Raw genomic sequence first — 19,417 nt, 5'->3', positions numbered from 1 at the left:
CTCCTTCAACGTTCGACTTTGCAAGATTGAGTTCAGCAGAAGCAAATTGTGCAGATAAACAAGGTTAAACAAAGATTTGTAATTCGTTGGTGTTGTCAAGTGATTGGGTGTTATGTTAGAGTGATTTTTAATGGAATTCAACAAATAGTTCTAGTTTGTGATCAGTAAAGTAGAAAGTCAACTAGATTCAGACCTAATGATGTTAAAGTGAAAAATGTCAGCTTTTCCTTCATATCTGTTTCAACCAGTTTTATTTTTTTTGCATTTAGACTAAAATATGTAAGCTGTTATTCACTGATAAAAGAAGGGAAGAAGGTTTTTCACAAAATAAGACCTATTCCTCACACAGATTATATATATTCTGTAAAATTTCTCATTTTAGTCCCATAGAAATGTTAATGTCATATAGGCTACAGTAAGTTTGAAAATGACATGAGACTGAATAAATATCTTTGTTAAATTTGTTTTTCTTCTGGTTCTGTTTGGAATGTAGCACCCAGAATACACTGATTCTTTGAAGATTTTAAGATGTGAAGAGCTTGAAAGTCTTGAGTCTTGAATGTTGAATAAACAGTTGTGATATGTTGAATGAATATGCCTTTTGAGAGGTATATTTTGAGAGTGTGTGTTAAAAAAAATAAGTGGGGCTACCTTTGGTCTTTTTGGTTTTGATTAAGATGCTAGATGAACCATATGTGCCCACGGTGATACTTTAATCTGGTTCTGAAGTCTTCTTTCCTTTATAATTTCGAGTTTTCCATTTCTTTTATTACTCTTCAGAACCTATTGTTGTGGCCTTCAAGTTAGTCTTGAACAGTCCTTCTTTTAGAAGCCTAATGATTTTCAGAAACCCCCTCAATATTTTTCATTCCACCCTCCCAGAAGTTCAACTGATAGGGTTGTGAGAGAATAGTGCAGATGTACATATATCTCTGTCATACTTCCATTGTTTTGGGAACTTGCTTGTCCTTGAGTCTTTTCTATTCAGCATTACTGAGGAAGTTTCCACTGTTCACACAGAGTCCTCGCTAAACTTCCTCCTTATAAAAATAAGCATTTTCTCTATGTGACCTTCAGAAACTCTCCAGAGCAAGTTTGGCAGTATATGACAATGTTTGTAGACCTTTTATGAAACACCAGTAGGCCCAAGGCTCAGACTAAATCCAAATCTCATCGTATCCACCTCCACAATAGTCTCCCAAACTGGTTTGGAAGATCCAAGGAGACTCCTCTCGTCTTTATCAGTGGAGAACGACTAATCAATTGAAATGGCGGCCTGTCTCGCTGCTCCAGAAGAACGGTTTCTTCTGCCGTAGGCAGAGCTAATGCTTGTATGATGAGTGTGAATCCGGGTATAAATTTTCCTTTAAAATCCTGTTCGTAAAGACTTAATTTCTTTGATGTGATCACAGTAAAACCTTAAATCCCTAATTGAGCATTAGGGATCTTATGAGTCAGTCAGAACCCACTATGAATAATGCATGACTGATAAGCACCATCAAGTTAAGTAATGTTTTGATAAATGTGAATCTTTTTATAGAATTGAGAGAAAATGGTTTGTTCTGACCCATTTCTTACTGAACTTGACGTTTTTGTTATTATTTCAGAGTATTCATGCCTTCATTTTCATTTTAGAAAATTATGAACTAAACTGTTTGAAGTGAACCATGTAAATGTGTGGAGAAACTCCACTTTTACTACTTTAAGTATGATAATGTTGGAATGCTAATAGTTTAACACGTCATTGCTGAGAAAGTGCTGTTAAGGCCGATCTGCCCTGGTGTGACAGTGAGACAGTTTTCTCTTTTAAATGAATCAGAGATCATCACTACAGTAGATGTTATTTACCCGAATATGCCATTTCATTTCATTTGTTTCCTATTTATTACATCTAAATTGACGTTATCATTATTGTAGTATTATCATATAAATAATTTATAGATTTTACGTATTAAATATTAACAAATATGTCAAAACAGGGAAAAAAACTGAAAAATAAATATGCATACTTTAAAGAATAATGTATGCATTCTTGACATAATGTTAATAAAAATACATATATATTAATCTACACTTTTTTTATTCATAGCCCTTCTGTTTGTCAAGAGTACAGTCATCTTATATTTGAGAAAAATTTATAAAATTAAGCTTTATTTTTTTATATAAATAAAAAGTACTACTATGTACTGTGTATTGGTATTTTCTTTTTTCTTTCTTTCTTTGAGCTTATTTTCTGTTACAGGTTTCATAAGTTAATAGTATCATAAAGGTTATTTGTGAATTTGTTTTTCTTTTTTTTCTAAAGGGCTGCTGTGTCATGTACTGTATATCCTTTTCCAGGGTTCCTTTAGTTCCTCTCTGGCTGGAGTTCAACCTTGTAGTCTTTGTGAGATCAGCCCAGATCCTCCTGTATCCTCTGTAAAATGCACTCAACTTCCCTAAAAACAAAGCTAAACATATTTACTTTCCTCACATTACTCTTGATTGGATATAACCTGGCACTAATTCCCCTCTGACGTTTTTCTCTGAATTATTCCACAGCTCATAAGAGGAGTTTAAAGCCAAGTGACATTAAGCTTTAGACCATATACAGCAGCATTGCCTGCTGAAAATCAAATCAAATTATTAGCTAAGCTGCTGTAGGAGCTTATGCATCTGCTTCAGGTAAACACTTGTGTCAGCTCCAGGAACAGATCTGCCACTCTCAGAATCATGAACGTCAAGCTGTGTTCTCAGTAGACTATTTATGATACCCTGCTGACTCTAAAAGTGGTGCCCTCACTTTCCTCAATATCTTTAGGCATTACCTTTGGACTGTTTTTGTATGTGTCTCTTAATACTCTGTGACTCTTTTTGTTGCTTTTAGCTCAGTGATTTAGACCCTTTATAAGTTGCTATAATGATTTCTCTGCTATTGCTCTTTCCAGGAAGAACCATTTGTGATGGTCTCAGAAAATGTGCTTGGCAAACCTAAGAAGTACCAGGGTTTCTCAATCGACGTATTGGATGCCCTGGCCAACTACCTTGGCTTCAAATATGAGATCTACGTGGCCCCTGATCACAAATATGGCAGCCAGCAGGCTGATGGAACATGGAATGGTCTTATAGGAGAACTGGTATTTAAGGTAAGACACAATGTCTATCTAGGATGTGCAAAATCTTAAATTAGGGAGCATGAAATTAAATGTAGCTACACCCTTAGGAAGCTGAATTGGAATGGCAGAAGAAAAATGTATTCATTGCTTTCTAGGAATGATGGTATTTCCACCCTAGTCCTCAAAAGTCCTCACAATCAATCAATCAATTGTGCAATCCGTCTTTGTGTCTGTTTATCTGTCTGACTTCACCCTTGTATAACTGACATGTTTAAAATTCAGTTTTACATGTGTCAAAACTCTGCTGATTTATGTATATGAACACTACATACTGAAAACGATTATATGTGAACATCCCTTATAATAATGAGTTGGCTGTTTTAGACAATTTTTTAAAGGGTTAGTTCACCCTAAATGAAAATTCTGTCATCAATTACTCACCCTCAGGTCATTCCAAAATTATAAGATCTTCGTTTATCTTCAGAACACAATTTATGATATTTTTGACGAAATCTGAGAGCTTTCTGACCCTCCATAGACAGCAACGCAACTGACATGTTCAAGGCCCAGAAAGATAGTAAGGACATCGTTAAAATAAAATGTGACATAAGTGGTTCAAACCTAATTTTATGAATTTAGTTTTTGCGTTGTGGTACTCTTGTGAACACGCATTGATCACTGACACAGAAGAGAAGAAATTGTTGAATTATTTTTGCTTTCTTTGCGCACAAAAATTATTCTTGTAGCTTCATAAAATTGCAGTTGAACTGCAGTTCAATTGAATAGAATTGCAGTTTTTTTTAACAATGTCTTTACTATCTCTCTGGGCCTTGAACATGTCAGTTGCGTTGCTGTCTATGGGGGGTCAGAAAGCTCTCAGATTTCATCAAAAAGATCTTAATTTGTGTTCTGAAGATAAACGAAAGTCTTATGGTTTTGGAATGAAATGATGCTGAGTAATTGATGACAGATTTTTCATCTTTGGCTGAACTAACCCTTTAAGTGTTAATGCTTATTTAAAGCTGAAACTATCATTTCAAACTATTTTAATGATGTAGAATGTTTTTGCCACAATCAGCACTGCCTACCATAATACAGTCTGGCTGAATGCTGCAGACTTGTGTGCTTTTTATTGGCTATCTTGGGCTTTTCAATTTCCATAGTATTCCAAAACAGTCTGCACTACTTTGATAAAGAAGAGCACAGATTTCATGTGAATGAGGGAAAACCTCAAACTGAAATGTTGTCCACTGGCAGATAAACAAAAGGCAAATCTCACAGCAGTGAGAGGTCAGATACACATTTTTGGGGCCATTGCTCCAAAACTCCTGCTGTTTTCCATTCCACAGCTTTTTCAGTTCTGCGACACACCTCCATCCCTACTGCTTCCTGCACTGAGAATATTCCTCACCACTGTTCGGTCAGAGGAACAGAAACATGTGCCACAGTGTACTGCTGCTTATCTTCATTTCCAGAGAGATAGACCACATGCAAGGAAAATATTAAGGAGCACTAATCCCATTGTTATGGTCTCTGTTGACACATTGTTTTCCAGCAACTTCACATCTGTGTGCTTTCATGATACACAAAACCTTTGATGTTTTATTGCATTTCGGTATTTCAGCATCATCAAAAGAGGTTTCGATTTTCTATTTGCTTTTTGTGTTCTAATCTTATAAAAACATTTTATAATTTAAAAAAAAAAATTTAAAAGGCTGTTATGACATGATACAACAGGCCAGGGCATTACAAAGGTGGGGAATAATTTCTTTACAAATGTTTGGGATCAATACCATTCATTTATTTATTTACGTTTGAAGAAATTAATATTTTTATTCAGCAAGTGTGCATTAAAAATGGATGACTGAAGTGACAGCGCAGGCTTACATCGTTACAAAAAATAAATTGAATTTTATTAGAATCCCTGGAAGGATCATTCATGTGCAGTGTTGGGAAGGTTACTTTGGAAATGTAATAGGTTACAGATTACAAGTTACCCTGTTTAGAATGTAATAGTAGTGTAACTTTTTCAATTACTTTATTAAAGTAATGTAACTAATTACTTTTGAGTACTTTTTGATTACTTTTCTAAATTTGTGAAAATTAAAGAATAATAAATAAAAGCATATACATCAACTTAAATACAGTTATCTAATGAGCATGTGACGTATTCTGTGTAATAAACTCCTGAGACATTGGTGTTTTTTTGAAACTGCTGTCTCTGTATATGATGATAGTTTTCTCAAAATAAGTAAAATGCACATGAAGTGACACAGAGCAGTTCTAGAAATTATGTTTATGTGCTCGTGTACTCCTATATTGAGATGGCAGAGGTTGAAAACACTGCGAGCTTCAGTAGGCCTATGTGTAGTAAATGAAACCATGTCTTTGCCATTAATTTACAGGAGGGGCGGACTGGGAAAAAAATCAGACTGGAAAATTCAAACTCATACAAACAAATTCATGGACAAAACTATTTTTTTGTATGGACCTGACATAAAAAAAGGTTTAAATCTTTAATTTGGGGACATGCAAAATAATTTAAAGTTCTCTCCTGAACTGCACCTTCACTTCTATTTTTCTCTTCAGTCTTTTTATTTTGCCCTGTTATCCATCTCTCTCATGACTTTAATACTCAAGATTGAACAAAACTATACTTTACAATACAATACTACAATATCTTTATAGAAAAATCCTAATACTGTACACGAGTCATGTTTTTCCCTTACAAAAAATAACCATGCTTTTATTAGCCTATATAAAAGTAAAATAACCTTGTTTTTTTTTTCAAATGGATTTGTATTTATTTTTAAATAAATACATTTGTAAAATAATTTCACATTTTTGGTTATCACAGTTAAACAATAGTAACCATTTTCTCTGGATTTATAGTTAAATATTAAAATTTTAATTTTCGTAAGGGTTGTGTTGTTGTCTGTCGTAGCTCCCCCTAAACCTATAAAAAAAAATCTGAATTTTTTTCAGCTAAATTACTACTGTATCATTACAACAGATAATAATTATGTCCTTTATATAGTATTTTGAGTGATGACTGATGAGCAACGTGCTGCTGCTTGATTAAATAAATAAAAAAAACAAAGACAAAAAAGCATCTTAACAGATGAAACTGACCTGAAACCCTGAACAGTAGTTCTGCTTCTCTGCTCCAGCAGTCTATTCTCTCTCTCTCTCTCTCTCTCTCTCTCTCTCTCTCTCTCTCTCTCTCTCTCTCTCTCTCGCATTGATTACTCTTGAGTCTGATCCAAACCGTTTGGCGGAGGCTCGGAGAGCGCGCGAGTCATGACTAACACTTCATGACTTATTAGAGATTTAATTATCAAATGGCGGATTCGCAAATGATCGCTTTAGTACATTCGGCAGGCAATTATACAATAATGATATTAAATAGTGGGGCAAAATCGGCTGCCAGGCCACCGGGAATTGTCCCGGTTCTCCCGGTGTCCAGTCCGCGCCTGATTTCCACAGACACGCAGAATGTGCAAGTCATATATTGCATTTTTGGGGCTTAATATTCACAGACACTAGTCGATGTCATGTTTTGATTCCAGTGTACTGACCTACTTTTGATTTAGTCATCCAAAATGTGGCATATTCCATCCGCGTTAGGCATTCCGTTTTTATGACTGGATTCTACAAACTAGACTTGTGTTTCCGCATCCCGGAAATTATTAGGGCGGTATGTCTCAGAATAGTCAGTGCAATTTGGGAAAGAAATCAGTTAAATCTGTATGTGGATGTGTGTAAATATTCAAATGTAATCCCCTTTGTAATCGTAAAAAATTTCATAAGTAACTGTAATTTAATTACTCATTTTTTCGTAGTAACTGTAACTAATTACAGTTACAATAATTTTGTAATTAAATTACGTAACGCAGTTACATGTAACTAGTTACTCCCCAACACTGTTCATGTGACATAAATTAATGGCTGCTGAAAATCCAGCTTTGTCATCAAAGGAATACATTATATTTTATAATGTATTAAAGTAGAAAACATTTATTTTAAGATGTAATATTATTTCAAAATTTTACTGTTTTACTGTATTTTAAAAACAAGTAAATGTATTCTGGGTAAGCATGAGAAACTTACTTAAAGCATCAAATCTCACACACTTTTGAACTTCAGTGTATATTTATATACATATAATAGACAAATATAATATACAGTGGTATAATAGACAAAATCGCAAGAATCACAAAAACAAAGCGTTTATCAATACATAGCTGTCATTTGATTTAATCGTACTGATAATGTAGTTAATGTTGAATAAATTATTATAAATTCTTATGGATTTAGGATGTATATTTGTTGCTCAATTGATAGCTCTGCATTACAAAACAGTAGGGAGAAAACATTCAGCACCTCTAAGGAACAGTTTGAAATGTATTTTGGATTGTTTGCTGTTGAATTAACTGTTGAACTACTATTATTCAGCTGAAAGAAAAACAATGAAATAAAATTAAAAAAAAAAAACAACAACAACTATCAAACAATTTATCTTACAATATCACAGAAAATTTGATTCTTCTCATATGACCACTTAAATTTAAGTAATAACTCAACAAAAAGTTAGTTCAGTAGATTTGTATTGGTGTACAACTTACATAAAGTCAGTCTATCCAGTCCTCATTATTCTCTCTCTTCTAAAAGTGTAGTTTGTCAGGCCCTTGTTATAAAGTAAGCAGTCTGGTACTAGCAAGTTTCAGGGTCGAGACAATCCGAGAGGCACTTGTTGTGAGGATTAACATTTGAGAAGTGATCCGGGCGCCGGATGCTTCTCTAACCCTCCTCAAGCACAGAGGTCCTGTGGGGGTCCCTGATCTCTGAAGGTGGCCAGTCAGGTTAATGGGAGTCAGACAGGTGACACTGGCTCTCGTCCTATGATAATGGCATGCCTTTGTTCTGCCGATGGTACTGTCTCTTGACAGGAACTCTCTCAGGTTGCAGAGGTCTCATCTGATCTCACCGCTGCGGTGTGCACTAAGTCACAATAATTTTCAGAACTGCCAAAAAGGAAAGAAAGCATGTTAGATTCTGTTTAGCATTTTAAAGCCATAAAAACAATATTAGTTTTGGCAGCAGACAGTGTTGCCACAGTATTCACTGGAGGATGATGTGGATATTTTTATTTATTTATATTGCGATTGGGGACATTGAGGAGTGCTTTAAATTTTTACACTTACTGACTGAACATAATGGAGATTAGAATTTATCATTAAGCTGATCTCTTTTTGAAGATGAGATAGCAAATGGAAATAGATTTTTACATTTCAATGTTTGTATTGAAGATGGATGTTTTTTACACTATGTTTCTCCATATAGACATAAGGACTAGTGATAGTATTCAAGGTATGCATTTTTCAGTCCCTGAACCCAGGAGTTGAACCCATGACCTTGATGTTGCAAGCGCCATGATCTACTGTTTAAGCTACTGGTGCAGTATATGCCAGTATGTAACAATAAATGTAGTAGAATCTAAATTATTAATATATTATAAAGTTCATAACCTATTATAATATTTAAAAAAAAAAAAACATTTATTTTGTATGCATAGATTTCAAAACTACTTTACCTCAAAAAACAACACACAGGGACTTCAATTAATGTTTCATTGATATAGCCAGTTTTAACCAATTTAATGGATCGAATGAATCACTATTTGTGCTACTGAAATTTAAATCCGAGGCAATGTTAAAGTGCTTATATCATAAGGAATCAAATTTCCCTTGATTATGTGACAAGTGTTTTATCATGTACATAACTTAGGGGTCTCAAAACATTCTTCATAGAGATATTAACTGACACTAACTTGCAAAAACATATTACGCAAAAAGGTAATTGTAAAGAAAAAAATTTGAAGAGTGCATTTACACAAGTCTGTAAAGGCACAGTAAGGAAAAACACAGTTTTTCTGTTCCAGCTAATTTGTTTAGTGTTCACTGGAAACTGGAATCCATTTTTGCCAAATACTTTTTTAAATATTAAAATATGTCAATATTTCAATCATTTTATATCTTAAGAATTTAATATGATTGTTAATGTGTGTTTTATGTGAAATTCTACTCTCATTTGCAGTTTTTTAGTGTTTTGATTGGCCCAATATTTTTTCTTGTTTTATGCTGTAAGTGTGATGTATATATATATATATATATATATATATATATATATAAATGTGTTCTTTGTGTGATTTGATTTAAAATGTTGGTTCTCTGTGTGTCTTTTTGCTGGGCAGAGAGCAGATGTAGGTATGTCAGCCCTGACCATCACTCCTGAGCGGGAGAGCGTGGTAGACTTCACCACTCGCTACATGGACTACTCCGTCGGTGTGTTGCTGAGGAAGGCGGAGAGGACGGTGGATATGTTTGCATGCCTGGCCCCTTTCGACCTGTCTCTGTGGGCTTGTATAGCCGGCACAGTGATACTGGTGGGCACTCTGGTGTATCTCCTCAACTGGTTGAACCCTCCCAGACTGCCGATGGGTTCAGTCTCCTCCACGACCCTCTACAACTCCATGTGGTTTGTCTACGGTTCCTTCGTTCAGCAGGGTGAGTTTGTGTGTGAGCGTATGATATGCTTTGTGTTGAAAGAAGAAAGGAGATTCAAGAGTAAGAAAAAAATAGAGATATAGAGAACAGCAGGGCAGAAAGATAATTTTAAGTGCTCACTTTCTGTTTAAAGATGTGTGAGTGTTTTGTGCACCAAAGATTATATATGAAAAAAGGAGGAAAATACAGAGATAGAAGGAGTCAAGGGAATGTTGAAATTATACGCAAATCATATCTGCACTTTCTGATTTTCTTTCAAATTCTTAAAGGGTCAAAAGCTGTTTTTTGGACAAATCAAAGAGTGGGAGTATGGAAAGGGGAAGAGTAGTCTTTAGAAATGGGAAATAAGAAAAAGAAAGATAAGGGAAACTGCTTCAGTGGCTGTCAACATGTTGAACAAACATCATTAATTACCAACAATATTTTGGCATGTTTTACTACAGATGGTTTGTAAAAGTGCTGAGGCCAATTCCAATGTTACGCATGTGACATTTGCAGTCACAATGTGAAATGGAGTTTCTGAGAGTAAGTACTAATTATAGCACACTATTTGTATACATTTTTCTAAACCCCTGCAGATCTCGCTGCAGATTTACTTTCTCATTTTAGAGTGATTAACTTGGGGAATGGACAAAAATGAACATTTATTGTTTTTATGTACTCTGGGACTTCTAGAATCCAATAACAACAATACCTACATAATGAAAGTTTGTGATGATTATTGTCTTTTTAAGGAAATATGGACATTATAAGTTATAAAAGTCTATAATGGACAGATGTCTTTAACATCTATACACTACACAACTACACAGATTTAATGTATGTTGCCCAAATTTTTCTGTCTAACCCTTTAAAAAAATGGCAAATGTGCAATGACTAGTAGTTTTAACATCTGCTTTGATTTTTAAAAAGTTGTGTTGTGTATTCCAGACTTTAGTTTTACAACAAGGAACCAATTAGATATGGACCGAATAAGCATTTTGAGCATTTCAAGTGTATGCATTAGATGTAACAGTAATTGTTCTTTTACTGTTACATATATAATGCATTCACTTGAAATGCTCAAAATGGTTTATAGGAGAAAATGTCCCTATATGTGTGCCTTTAGTTTAGTTTCGTTTCATTTTTAGTTGATATATTATAACGCAAGAATGTGTCCTTTGAAAATCTTCATGTACTGTAGATGGTGTGTAAACATATCCATGTGAGACACTTATTGAGAAGATAAAGTAAAAATCACTATTTGTGAAACCATCAAACGTAGCTTGTTTTATTGTGGTTGAACAAGTTGTGTTGGGGGTAAACAACAAAAATTCCCTTTAATTATTCCATTAGAACGCATTAATTCAGTAAAATTGAGACCTAAACAAGGTTAAGTTCTTTGGGTAAACACTTCATTATCCAATGGAAAGGTTGACATTTGCATGGAATTGTACTTAACCAAATATCAGTAAATTTACATGAGCTGGTTATAATGATGATGATTATAATAAGACAGCCTAATTGCTCCCTTGTATCTGGGTCCATTTCTGTTCTAATCGCAATATCTTTTTTTTTTTTTTTTTGATATCTGCTTCTTTTAGAAACATGCTCATTATGGTGAGAAATCAGTTTATTAATGTGCTTTCATTAGACCACTAAAACATATTATAATGAAATTGTTTAAATGGAGCTGACTTCATGCTGTGGAATAGGCTACCTGTACGTCGCCAGATCAAATAGAGGCGCAAACGTTTGCGTACAATTACACTGTGTGCTCACATACATTCCCCCAACCTCTTAAAATATCACTATCATCCTTTGTCTTGCAGCCCTGTTTGATGTTTTGCAGAGAGCTGGTTGTACAAATACACCCAATCTCTAAAACAAGAGAGAAGGGAACGTGGAGAGAAGGGACGTAGCTGGAATGGCTTAGCTAGAGTCGCTGTCTTTGATGAGTCACTTTCATCTGCCTCACAAAGACCTCTGCCTCTCCCCTCTGATGCGGCTTGACTTTTTGTTTTATATATATCCTCCTTAAATAAATTTCATTTCCATATTCATTTCTGTGCTGCTTCTTGCTGTATTCCTTATACAGAGAGAATGAATTAAATGTGAGCTATTTCATTATGTTGGACCTTTCTAGTTCATAGTAATATTAAAGGAATATTTTCAGTTGAAAGTCAATTGACTGCATTTGTGGCATAGTATAGATTACTACTTGAATGAAGTGGTTCTTAGTTGCTTTTGGTTTTTTATCTGTTGAGTAAACTAAGCCCTCAGTTGGATTTCAATTAAATGTACTTTTTGTAACTTCTTTTAAATCCCAGAAGATCTACCAGAAATGTTTCTTTATCTGTGTGCGTTTGTAAGTAAAACGTGTAGATTTGTAATTACGGTAATGCCAAGCTCCCTGATGTTTTAAGCTTACTAAAGGAGCCACGTTAATTAACTGAGAAAAAGCATTTGTGCTAAAGGATCTTTGAAGCCGACCACTGATTACTCCGCAACCTTTCTTGCGTATACTCTACTGTAGCTTTGTAATGAACTGTAATTCACATTTTCCATTTATAATGCACTGCAGTCTTTAAGCACTTTAACTAACAGCACTTTTTACTGTACTGCATCACTATAGATACTGCAACACATAACAGATTCAGCATTGCATCGGTACATACAGTATGTTTTATTTTAGCTTCTTATTTTTCTTTATTAAAGTTATATACAGAATGGGCATGGGGAGCTACAAGAGGGCTTCAGATGCTTAAGGCCCAAATGTTTTTAGTAAAGCCCCAAATACAGTATGTTTTCGTTTTTTGTTTTCTTAATTGCCTTATGTTTCCCACAAAGTTTTCAAGCCCAGTCACATATAAAATCATTCAAAGCTGCAATCTGTTCTGGAAATCAGATGTATTTGTAATTGTAGTTTATTCTGCAGAAAAATGAAAGCTCATTTAAATTACTGCTGACGCCTTCTGTTGAGTACACATCCCAAAAGAAATTTGTAGTTTTTTGCAAAGCCTGGTAATTTAAAAAAGATCTGATCTTTATTCATGACTCAAGCATCCATTTTAACATCCTGCTAAATTCTAGCTTTGTCATACTGTATATACAGCTCAGACTATAATACTACATAATATTAGATAAATTATATTATAACTTAGAATATTAGAAGCAGGTGTAACCTTTTGTTTAAGGATTTTTATTATAATTATTATTATTTTTTTTACTTTATTCATATAACATATCTAGGCAAGGCAACAAGGCAGCATTTTAAGAAGAAAAAATATATATTTATTTTTTAATTTCAGGTTGAACACTAAGGCGCATCCACACTGTGAGTCGGAGTGCTGTCCTCAAGGCTGTCAGCTCTGACTACGTGTAACACTGTTAACATTTACTAGTAAAATATACCATATTTCATTATTTCATCAAAGAATAGTCCCATAAGCATCCAAAGACACCTGGACTAAGTTTCAAATATCCTCTGACCCTTGAGCATCCCTTAAGTAGGTTAGGCTTTGTACAATTATTTAGAAGTGGTTTCTAGGGCATATAATTTTTGTTAGAGTTTGGGCACATACATTTACTTTGAAAAATATAAAAATCTAATATTCTTCCACATAAAGTTTATCCACTGAAACAGGAAAGTCATGGTTGTGTTTGATAGTAGATCTCAAGGGCGTTTTCTCTTGCAGTTCACAAGTCGTCACAGAGATGGGTTAATTCGAAGTGCTGTGGCATCAGAAGAGAATAAAGTGAAACAGACTACAGGGAGGTGGAAAAAATAGAAATAGGGATAGGTGACGGGTTCAATCATCCTACCTTTCAAGTGGCTTGCAATTAGATGAGTTTCTGTGGCACACCAATGCAAAACACAGTTCGATATGTTCTCAGAAACAAACACACACACGCATAAACATTTGCTTCTTTCTTCATTCCCCCCAATTTGTGTACACACATCTGTTTAACTCGACCCCCACTCCTCAAACCAACCCTTACATGCATACACACACTAAAAAGTGTAACGTCACAATGAATATGAGGGCCACAGGCCTCTATCAGCGCTTTCATCTCGGCTCTACTCTCTTATTCCTTTCATCTTCGTTCTGACTGAGCTCCCCCTCGTTCCACCATCAAGTCTGAAATATGAAAAGCGCATACTCCAAACTCTTTTTTTTTTTTCAACCGCGTTATACGTCAGTCTGGAGAGAGACATTATAATGGTTTTGAAGAACCCTGTTTTTGTCTGCCACTTAGAGAGGAGAACAGAACAAGCTATTTTTTTTTATTTTTCGTCTTTTTTTTTCCCATACCACATGTCCTTTGCCTTATCGCTGACACACAGAGACCCAGTGCTGGGTTCCACAGCACAGGATTTGCTCTGACTACCATTAGCTTTAATCTGTACAACCATGGGCAAACCAACACACAAACACCCTCAGTTGCTTGCGGGTCTTCGTCATTCCAGCATTTGAGCTTATAGACGGGTGCTCACAGATGTGGACAGGAAAAGTCAAACACCAGATGACCCTTCAGACAAAAATTAGACAAACCGAGAAGACATGCATTGCAGGAAGTGCATGAAATGTCACAAATATCAGCCTACAGGGGCTGCAAGCTTTGAAATGATTCAGAGGTTTTTTTTTCTTTCATCAGGCCAAGGACCCCCTGCTGGGTAATTCTTAAAAGTGGGAGTTGCGTTTTAACCCTGGCCTAATAACGTTAATTTAGCACCATATTAGTGTATTTCCATACATTTTTTTATAATTTTGCATACCAAATCCATTGAAATAATCATTAAAATTCACAGTCATATACTTTTAATGCATTTTAATATATATATATATATATATATATATATATATATATATATATATAAATATATATATATATATATATATATATATATATATATATATATATATTAGCTAATGTATTTTGAATATGTACACTGGCACACATTGTGGTAAGTTTAAATTAAACAGAATTACTTAACATTAAGTATTATAAACTAACAATTACAATTTTTATATTTATTAAAGGGTTAGTTCACCCGAGAATGAAAATCTTCTACTCACCCTCGAAGCATCCTAGGTGTATGTGACTTTCCTCTTTCAGAATAATCCAATCAAAGTAATATAAAAAATTGTCCTTGCTATTCCAATGGGGTAATGCGGGTGTTTGTTGTCAACAGTTGTCAACAGTTCAAAAGACATGAAATAAAGTGCGCACATCTGTAAAAAAAACCTCACTTGGTACAATAAATATCCAAATTTCAAACGTAATAAGCACGTTTTTTCTCACTTCTGCTGATTGTGGGGAACCGGAAGACGTGTAGGTGGATGTCGTAGTTCATCAGCGCAGCATGGTTAGTGACGAGCGTGAAGAGAGAACAAAACGAAATGTTGGTCACGAATTAGAAGCACAAAATGATTTGTAGACAAAAACATTGGAGGATTTCGAAATAAGCCACGAGGAGACTGGTTTTCCTTTGCTAACGTAAGGAAACTTTGTTTTCTTTGCTCCTACATTTCCCAGAGGTGTGCACGCAATGCATACGTCTTCCATCTTCCGCCTGCATGTCTTCCGGTTCCCAACAGTCAGCAGAAGTGAGAAAACAAGTTTATTATGTTTGAAATCTGGATATTAATCTTACAAAACACATGGATTCGCTACAGGGGGGCTTTATTCACCCCATTAAAATGATTGGAAGAGCAAGGACAACTTTTAATATAACTTCGATTGGATTATTCTGAAAGTCACATATATCTAGGATGCTTCGAGGGTGAGTAGAAGATGGACACATTTTCATTCCCGGGTGAACTAACCCTTTAAACTATGTTAATGTTAATTTAAATAAGGTTTAGTTCATTGTCCTTTTGTGTTGATTCATAATACATTCAAAATATTTGATTCAATTTGGAATGTGAAATGTATTCGAAAATTTAGAAATGAACATTATCCAAGTTTAATGAAGTCATTATTTTTCTTTTTTTTTTTTTTAGATCATGATATTTAATAAATTAACTAATGTTCAAAAATGTTCAAAAAATCAACTGTTTATCTTAGTCATTTAAGTAATATTAAACCGATTTACTTTTAATTGTATTCGCTAATGTTGAAATTAACATTTAACTAAGATTCATAAATGTTTTAGAATTATTTTTCATTGCACGTTCAGTACGTTTAGTTATCTAATATAATTAACTAAAAGTGTCAAAGTTTTACAATTTATGTAGCATTCTTAAACTTTTTGGAAAAAGCATATTTTCATTTATTAGTCAAAAATTAGTTTCAGATCAAACAATAATTGGCGGACCTCCTGGTGCACCACTGCAGACCCGCTGTTGGAGGTTGAGCAACACATCGCCTCCGCTGGCCTTCCTCTTTCCTGCAGATGGAACTGATTTCATCATCCTCCAACCCTACTGTGCATAGAGAGGAGATGTAATGCATGCAATATTGGAGCATAACTCAGCACTATATGATTCATCTTGAATGTGTAAGAGAGATTAGTGTATAATTTCAAGCCTTGCAGCGAATTGCCACTGGGATCCAAGATATAAGTTACCGCACAGCAGTGCTTCCTCAGTACACAGCTCCACATGCTATAAGCATAAATATGCTTCCACACAAACAGAATCTGTGCGCCCGCACATACACTGTCTGATATAGAACACTCAAAAGTCACAAGCTAAAAGCTGCTTTACATGATATGTGTGAGTTCCCACCTTATTTTTTTCAATAATGTTACAGTTATCACATATTTTGTTGTTGTTGTGTGTGTGTGTGTGTGTGTGTGTGTGTGTGTGTGTGTGTGTGTGTGTGTGTGTGTGTGTGTGCGTGCGTGCGTGCGTGTGTGTGTGTGTGTGTGTGTGTGTGTGTGTGTGTGTGTTTGGCAGCTAAGTACAAATAGCAATAGATTTTACACTAAATAGCAATTAGAAGCTATTTAGCAATTAGCGATTTGATGCTATTTACACTAAGTGAAAATAGCATATTTTTGTTAGCGATAGATGCTATTTACACTCAGAGTTGGCAAAAGCACTCATCTTACACTTATCCAGGCCATCACATACACTCACAACAAATTCTGAAGCCATTGACCACCCTATTTTTTATTTTTTATTATTTTAGAATAGAGCCATGAAAAATAATTTAAGGTTCTCTCTTGAACCGCTCCTTTACTTCCGTTTTCCTTTTCAGTCTCTGCATTTCCCATGATATCTCTCTGCAACTTACTTTGTGTGTTTACTTTTTTCCACAAATTCTCTTGTACCTGTCACTTTTACCATCAGCCATCTACTGTTTTGAACAGAACTGTCTCCACCTTGTTGTAAAACAGCCACATCATTGTATTCTGTTGTTGTTTTACCTTACTTAAATATAATATATTTAACAAAACTATATTGTCCAAATTTGCACAATAATTACATCATGGCATTATTTTGACTGAATATGTTATTGCATTAACACGAGTCATATTTTTCTCGTACCAAAATTAGCTATGGTTTATTAAAGAAAAAGTATAGTATATTTTTGGCAGATTGATTAGAAACTTTTACAATTTATCTTCACAATTTTACTACAAATGTCACGGTTAGACTATAGTTAGTGTACCAAAACCATGGTTAATTTGTGGTTACCATGGTTTAACTATAGTAACAATGGTTTTTGGTTTTAATTTAAAGGGTTGTGTTGTTATCTGCTCTAGCTGAATCTAAACGTAAAACATAAAACTTTGTTTTATAACATTTGTTCTCTAAATTACTACTTTAATATTACAGTAGATAAAGCTGTCTTATAGTATTCTGTAGTATTTTCAGTATTTTGAGTGATGATGGTAATTTAGTTTAGTTTAATTTACAGTATTATTAATCCTCTGGATGTTAGTGCCAAGTTTTGCTAGCAGTAAACAAAGACAAAACTACAGTAGCCTATTTACAGATGAAACTGACCTGCACTTGAAGGTCTGAACAAGACAGTAGTTTTGCCTCTCTGATCCACCTGGCGCTTTCACTCCATTCTCGAGTCACATGCACTGATAACTCTGAAACCTTTTGGCAGAGACAAGACTGTGTGAGAGTTGATTCAAGGATTCAGGATTTAGAGATTTGCTGTTGAATGTTATTCGTACTTCTTTACTTACTATCTTTGTGTTCACTAAGTGCAAATAGCGATGAACGTTATTTACACTCTTCAAATAGGAATGGATTCTATTTACACTAAGTGAAAATAGCAGTAATTTTAGCGATATGCCATTTCATGTTAATTATCATTTTAATTCAAATTATTAAATGGGTGCCACCTTACTGGGACAATAAAGCCCTCCCTACACCTTCCCTAACCCTACCCGATACTTTATTTTCAACTTTTAGATAGTTTCCTTCATTTTTATCGAAATTAAGTACCTTTCCAATGTGATACAAGTTTTTTTTTAAATGGAGGGGGAAAAGTTCTGCAAAAGGTAGTTTCGTACCCAGGTTGATCACGTCAAAAAGCCTGCATTTTACCATCTACACAACTGGGGTTAACATTTGAAAGCAGTCTTTGTACAGTTGACTAGCCCAATCACACTTTGGCAGAGTTAGTGTAAATATCCTCTGCCAACAATATGCACTAATATGTTAATAGACACTCCATTTTTTTTTTCTTCTTGCTAGCATTTTTTGACCTGAGGAAGTAGTGGATATCACTTGTACTTTTAAATGACGATTCCAAGAAAATTGATTCAGTAGAATGAAGCAGATTTTCAACTCTACAGTACATATGAAAGCAAAAGCAGTTAGTTGTGTCAAGACAAAAAAGCCATTTAAGTACAGTATACTACACAATACAGTTTGATACTAGAAAAGCTACTACTAATTGCTTGGAAAATATCTAAATTGCTTTCAGTCTACAAAAACTGTCACTACTTTTTGTTTGTTTCTCCTCAGCAGTGGTTAAGACACAAAATCATTGCATACAGTAACAGCACACACACAAATCCGCGGTTCTCTTCCCTCCCAGTAGAGTCTCTTGTCAGGGCTGTTTCTTGTACAATTGGGGCAGATCTATTTGAGTGGATACTGTTACACAGCTATGAGAGAATACAGTGGTGAGAACAAAGATGAAGTGGAGAGCAGTTGACTGAAGCTGTTCGAGGGAGGCGAGACTCATCCTCACTCATTCTCCACTCTCACAGGGAGCCCCACGCAGCCCATGCGAAAGATTACTCATTTCCAGCCTCACTTCACTTTTCTCCTTTCATTAGTCTGGCCCGTTTAGACAGCCCAAGAGGTGCCAGGGCCCTTGGCTGAATGGAGTTGTAATTATTACGGACACACTCAGCCTGCCCCGCCTCCCCGCTGACCTCATCCAGACGAGTGTGGTGGGGACACACTGTATGACCCATCTCAGTGCTGACATCTTATTTGTTTCACCTAATCAGACTGTGGATGGCACTTCACAAAAGGTTGCACACAGGAAGCAAAGGGGCATAATTAGTTATTTTGCCTTGCGCTCCTGACAAAGGAGACTGTCAGGTAGAAGAGACACTTCTAATTCAGTGTTTTAAAGGCATCATATGATGTTGCTAAAAAAGAACATTTGGTATATTTGGTGTAATGAAATGTGTTTATGCGGTTTAAGGTGTAAAAAAAAAAAAAAAACATTTTCCACATTGCTCATCAGTTTGAAAAGCTGGGTGAGCTCTGATTGGCCAGCTATCCAGTGTGTTGTGATTTGCCAAATCCGTCAAGTGTGAAATGGAAATGTTACGCTGCTTGCCATACT

At 35.1% G+C, this 19,417-nt stretch overlaps 1 protein-coding gene across 6 annotated transcripts in view; it reads left to right on the top strand.

The window, feature by feature from the left end:
* grid2 (glutamate receptor, ionotropic, delta 2) overlaps positions 1 to 19,417 on the top strand; it is a 443,770-nt gene that overhangs the window by 346,503 nt on the left and 77,850 nt on the right. For all 6 annotated transcript variants that reach the window (XR_009422772.1, XR_009422773.1, XM_059503539.1 and 3 more), the window contains 2 exons: positions 2,928 to 3,125; positions 9,349 to 9,661. Coding sequence is in view for 4 of the 6 variants with exons in the window: in XM_059503539.1 (XP_059359522.1) it covers positions 2,928 to 3,125; positions 9,349 to 9,661 (511 nt within the window). In the remaining 2 variants the exon portion in view is untranslated. The remainder of the gene's footprint in view (positions 1 to 2,927; positions 3,126 to 9,348; positions 9,662 to 19,417) is intronic.

This window comes from Carassius carassius, chromosome 21 (assembly GCF_963082965.1).
Source record: "Carassius carassius chromosome 21, fCarCar2.1, whole genome shotgun sequence".
In the NCBI taxonomy this organism is placed as follows: domain Eukaryota; kingdom Metazoa; phylum Chordata; class Actinopteri; order Cypriniformes; family Cyprinidae; genus Carassius; species Carassius carassius.
This window is presented reverse-complemented; position numbering and strand designations above follow the sequence as displayed.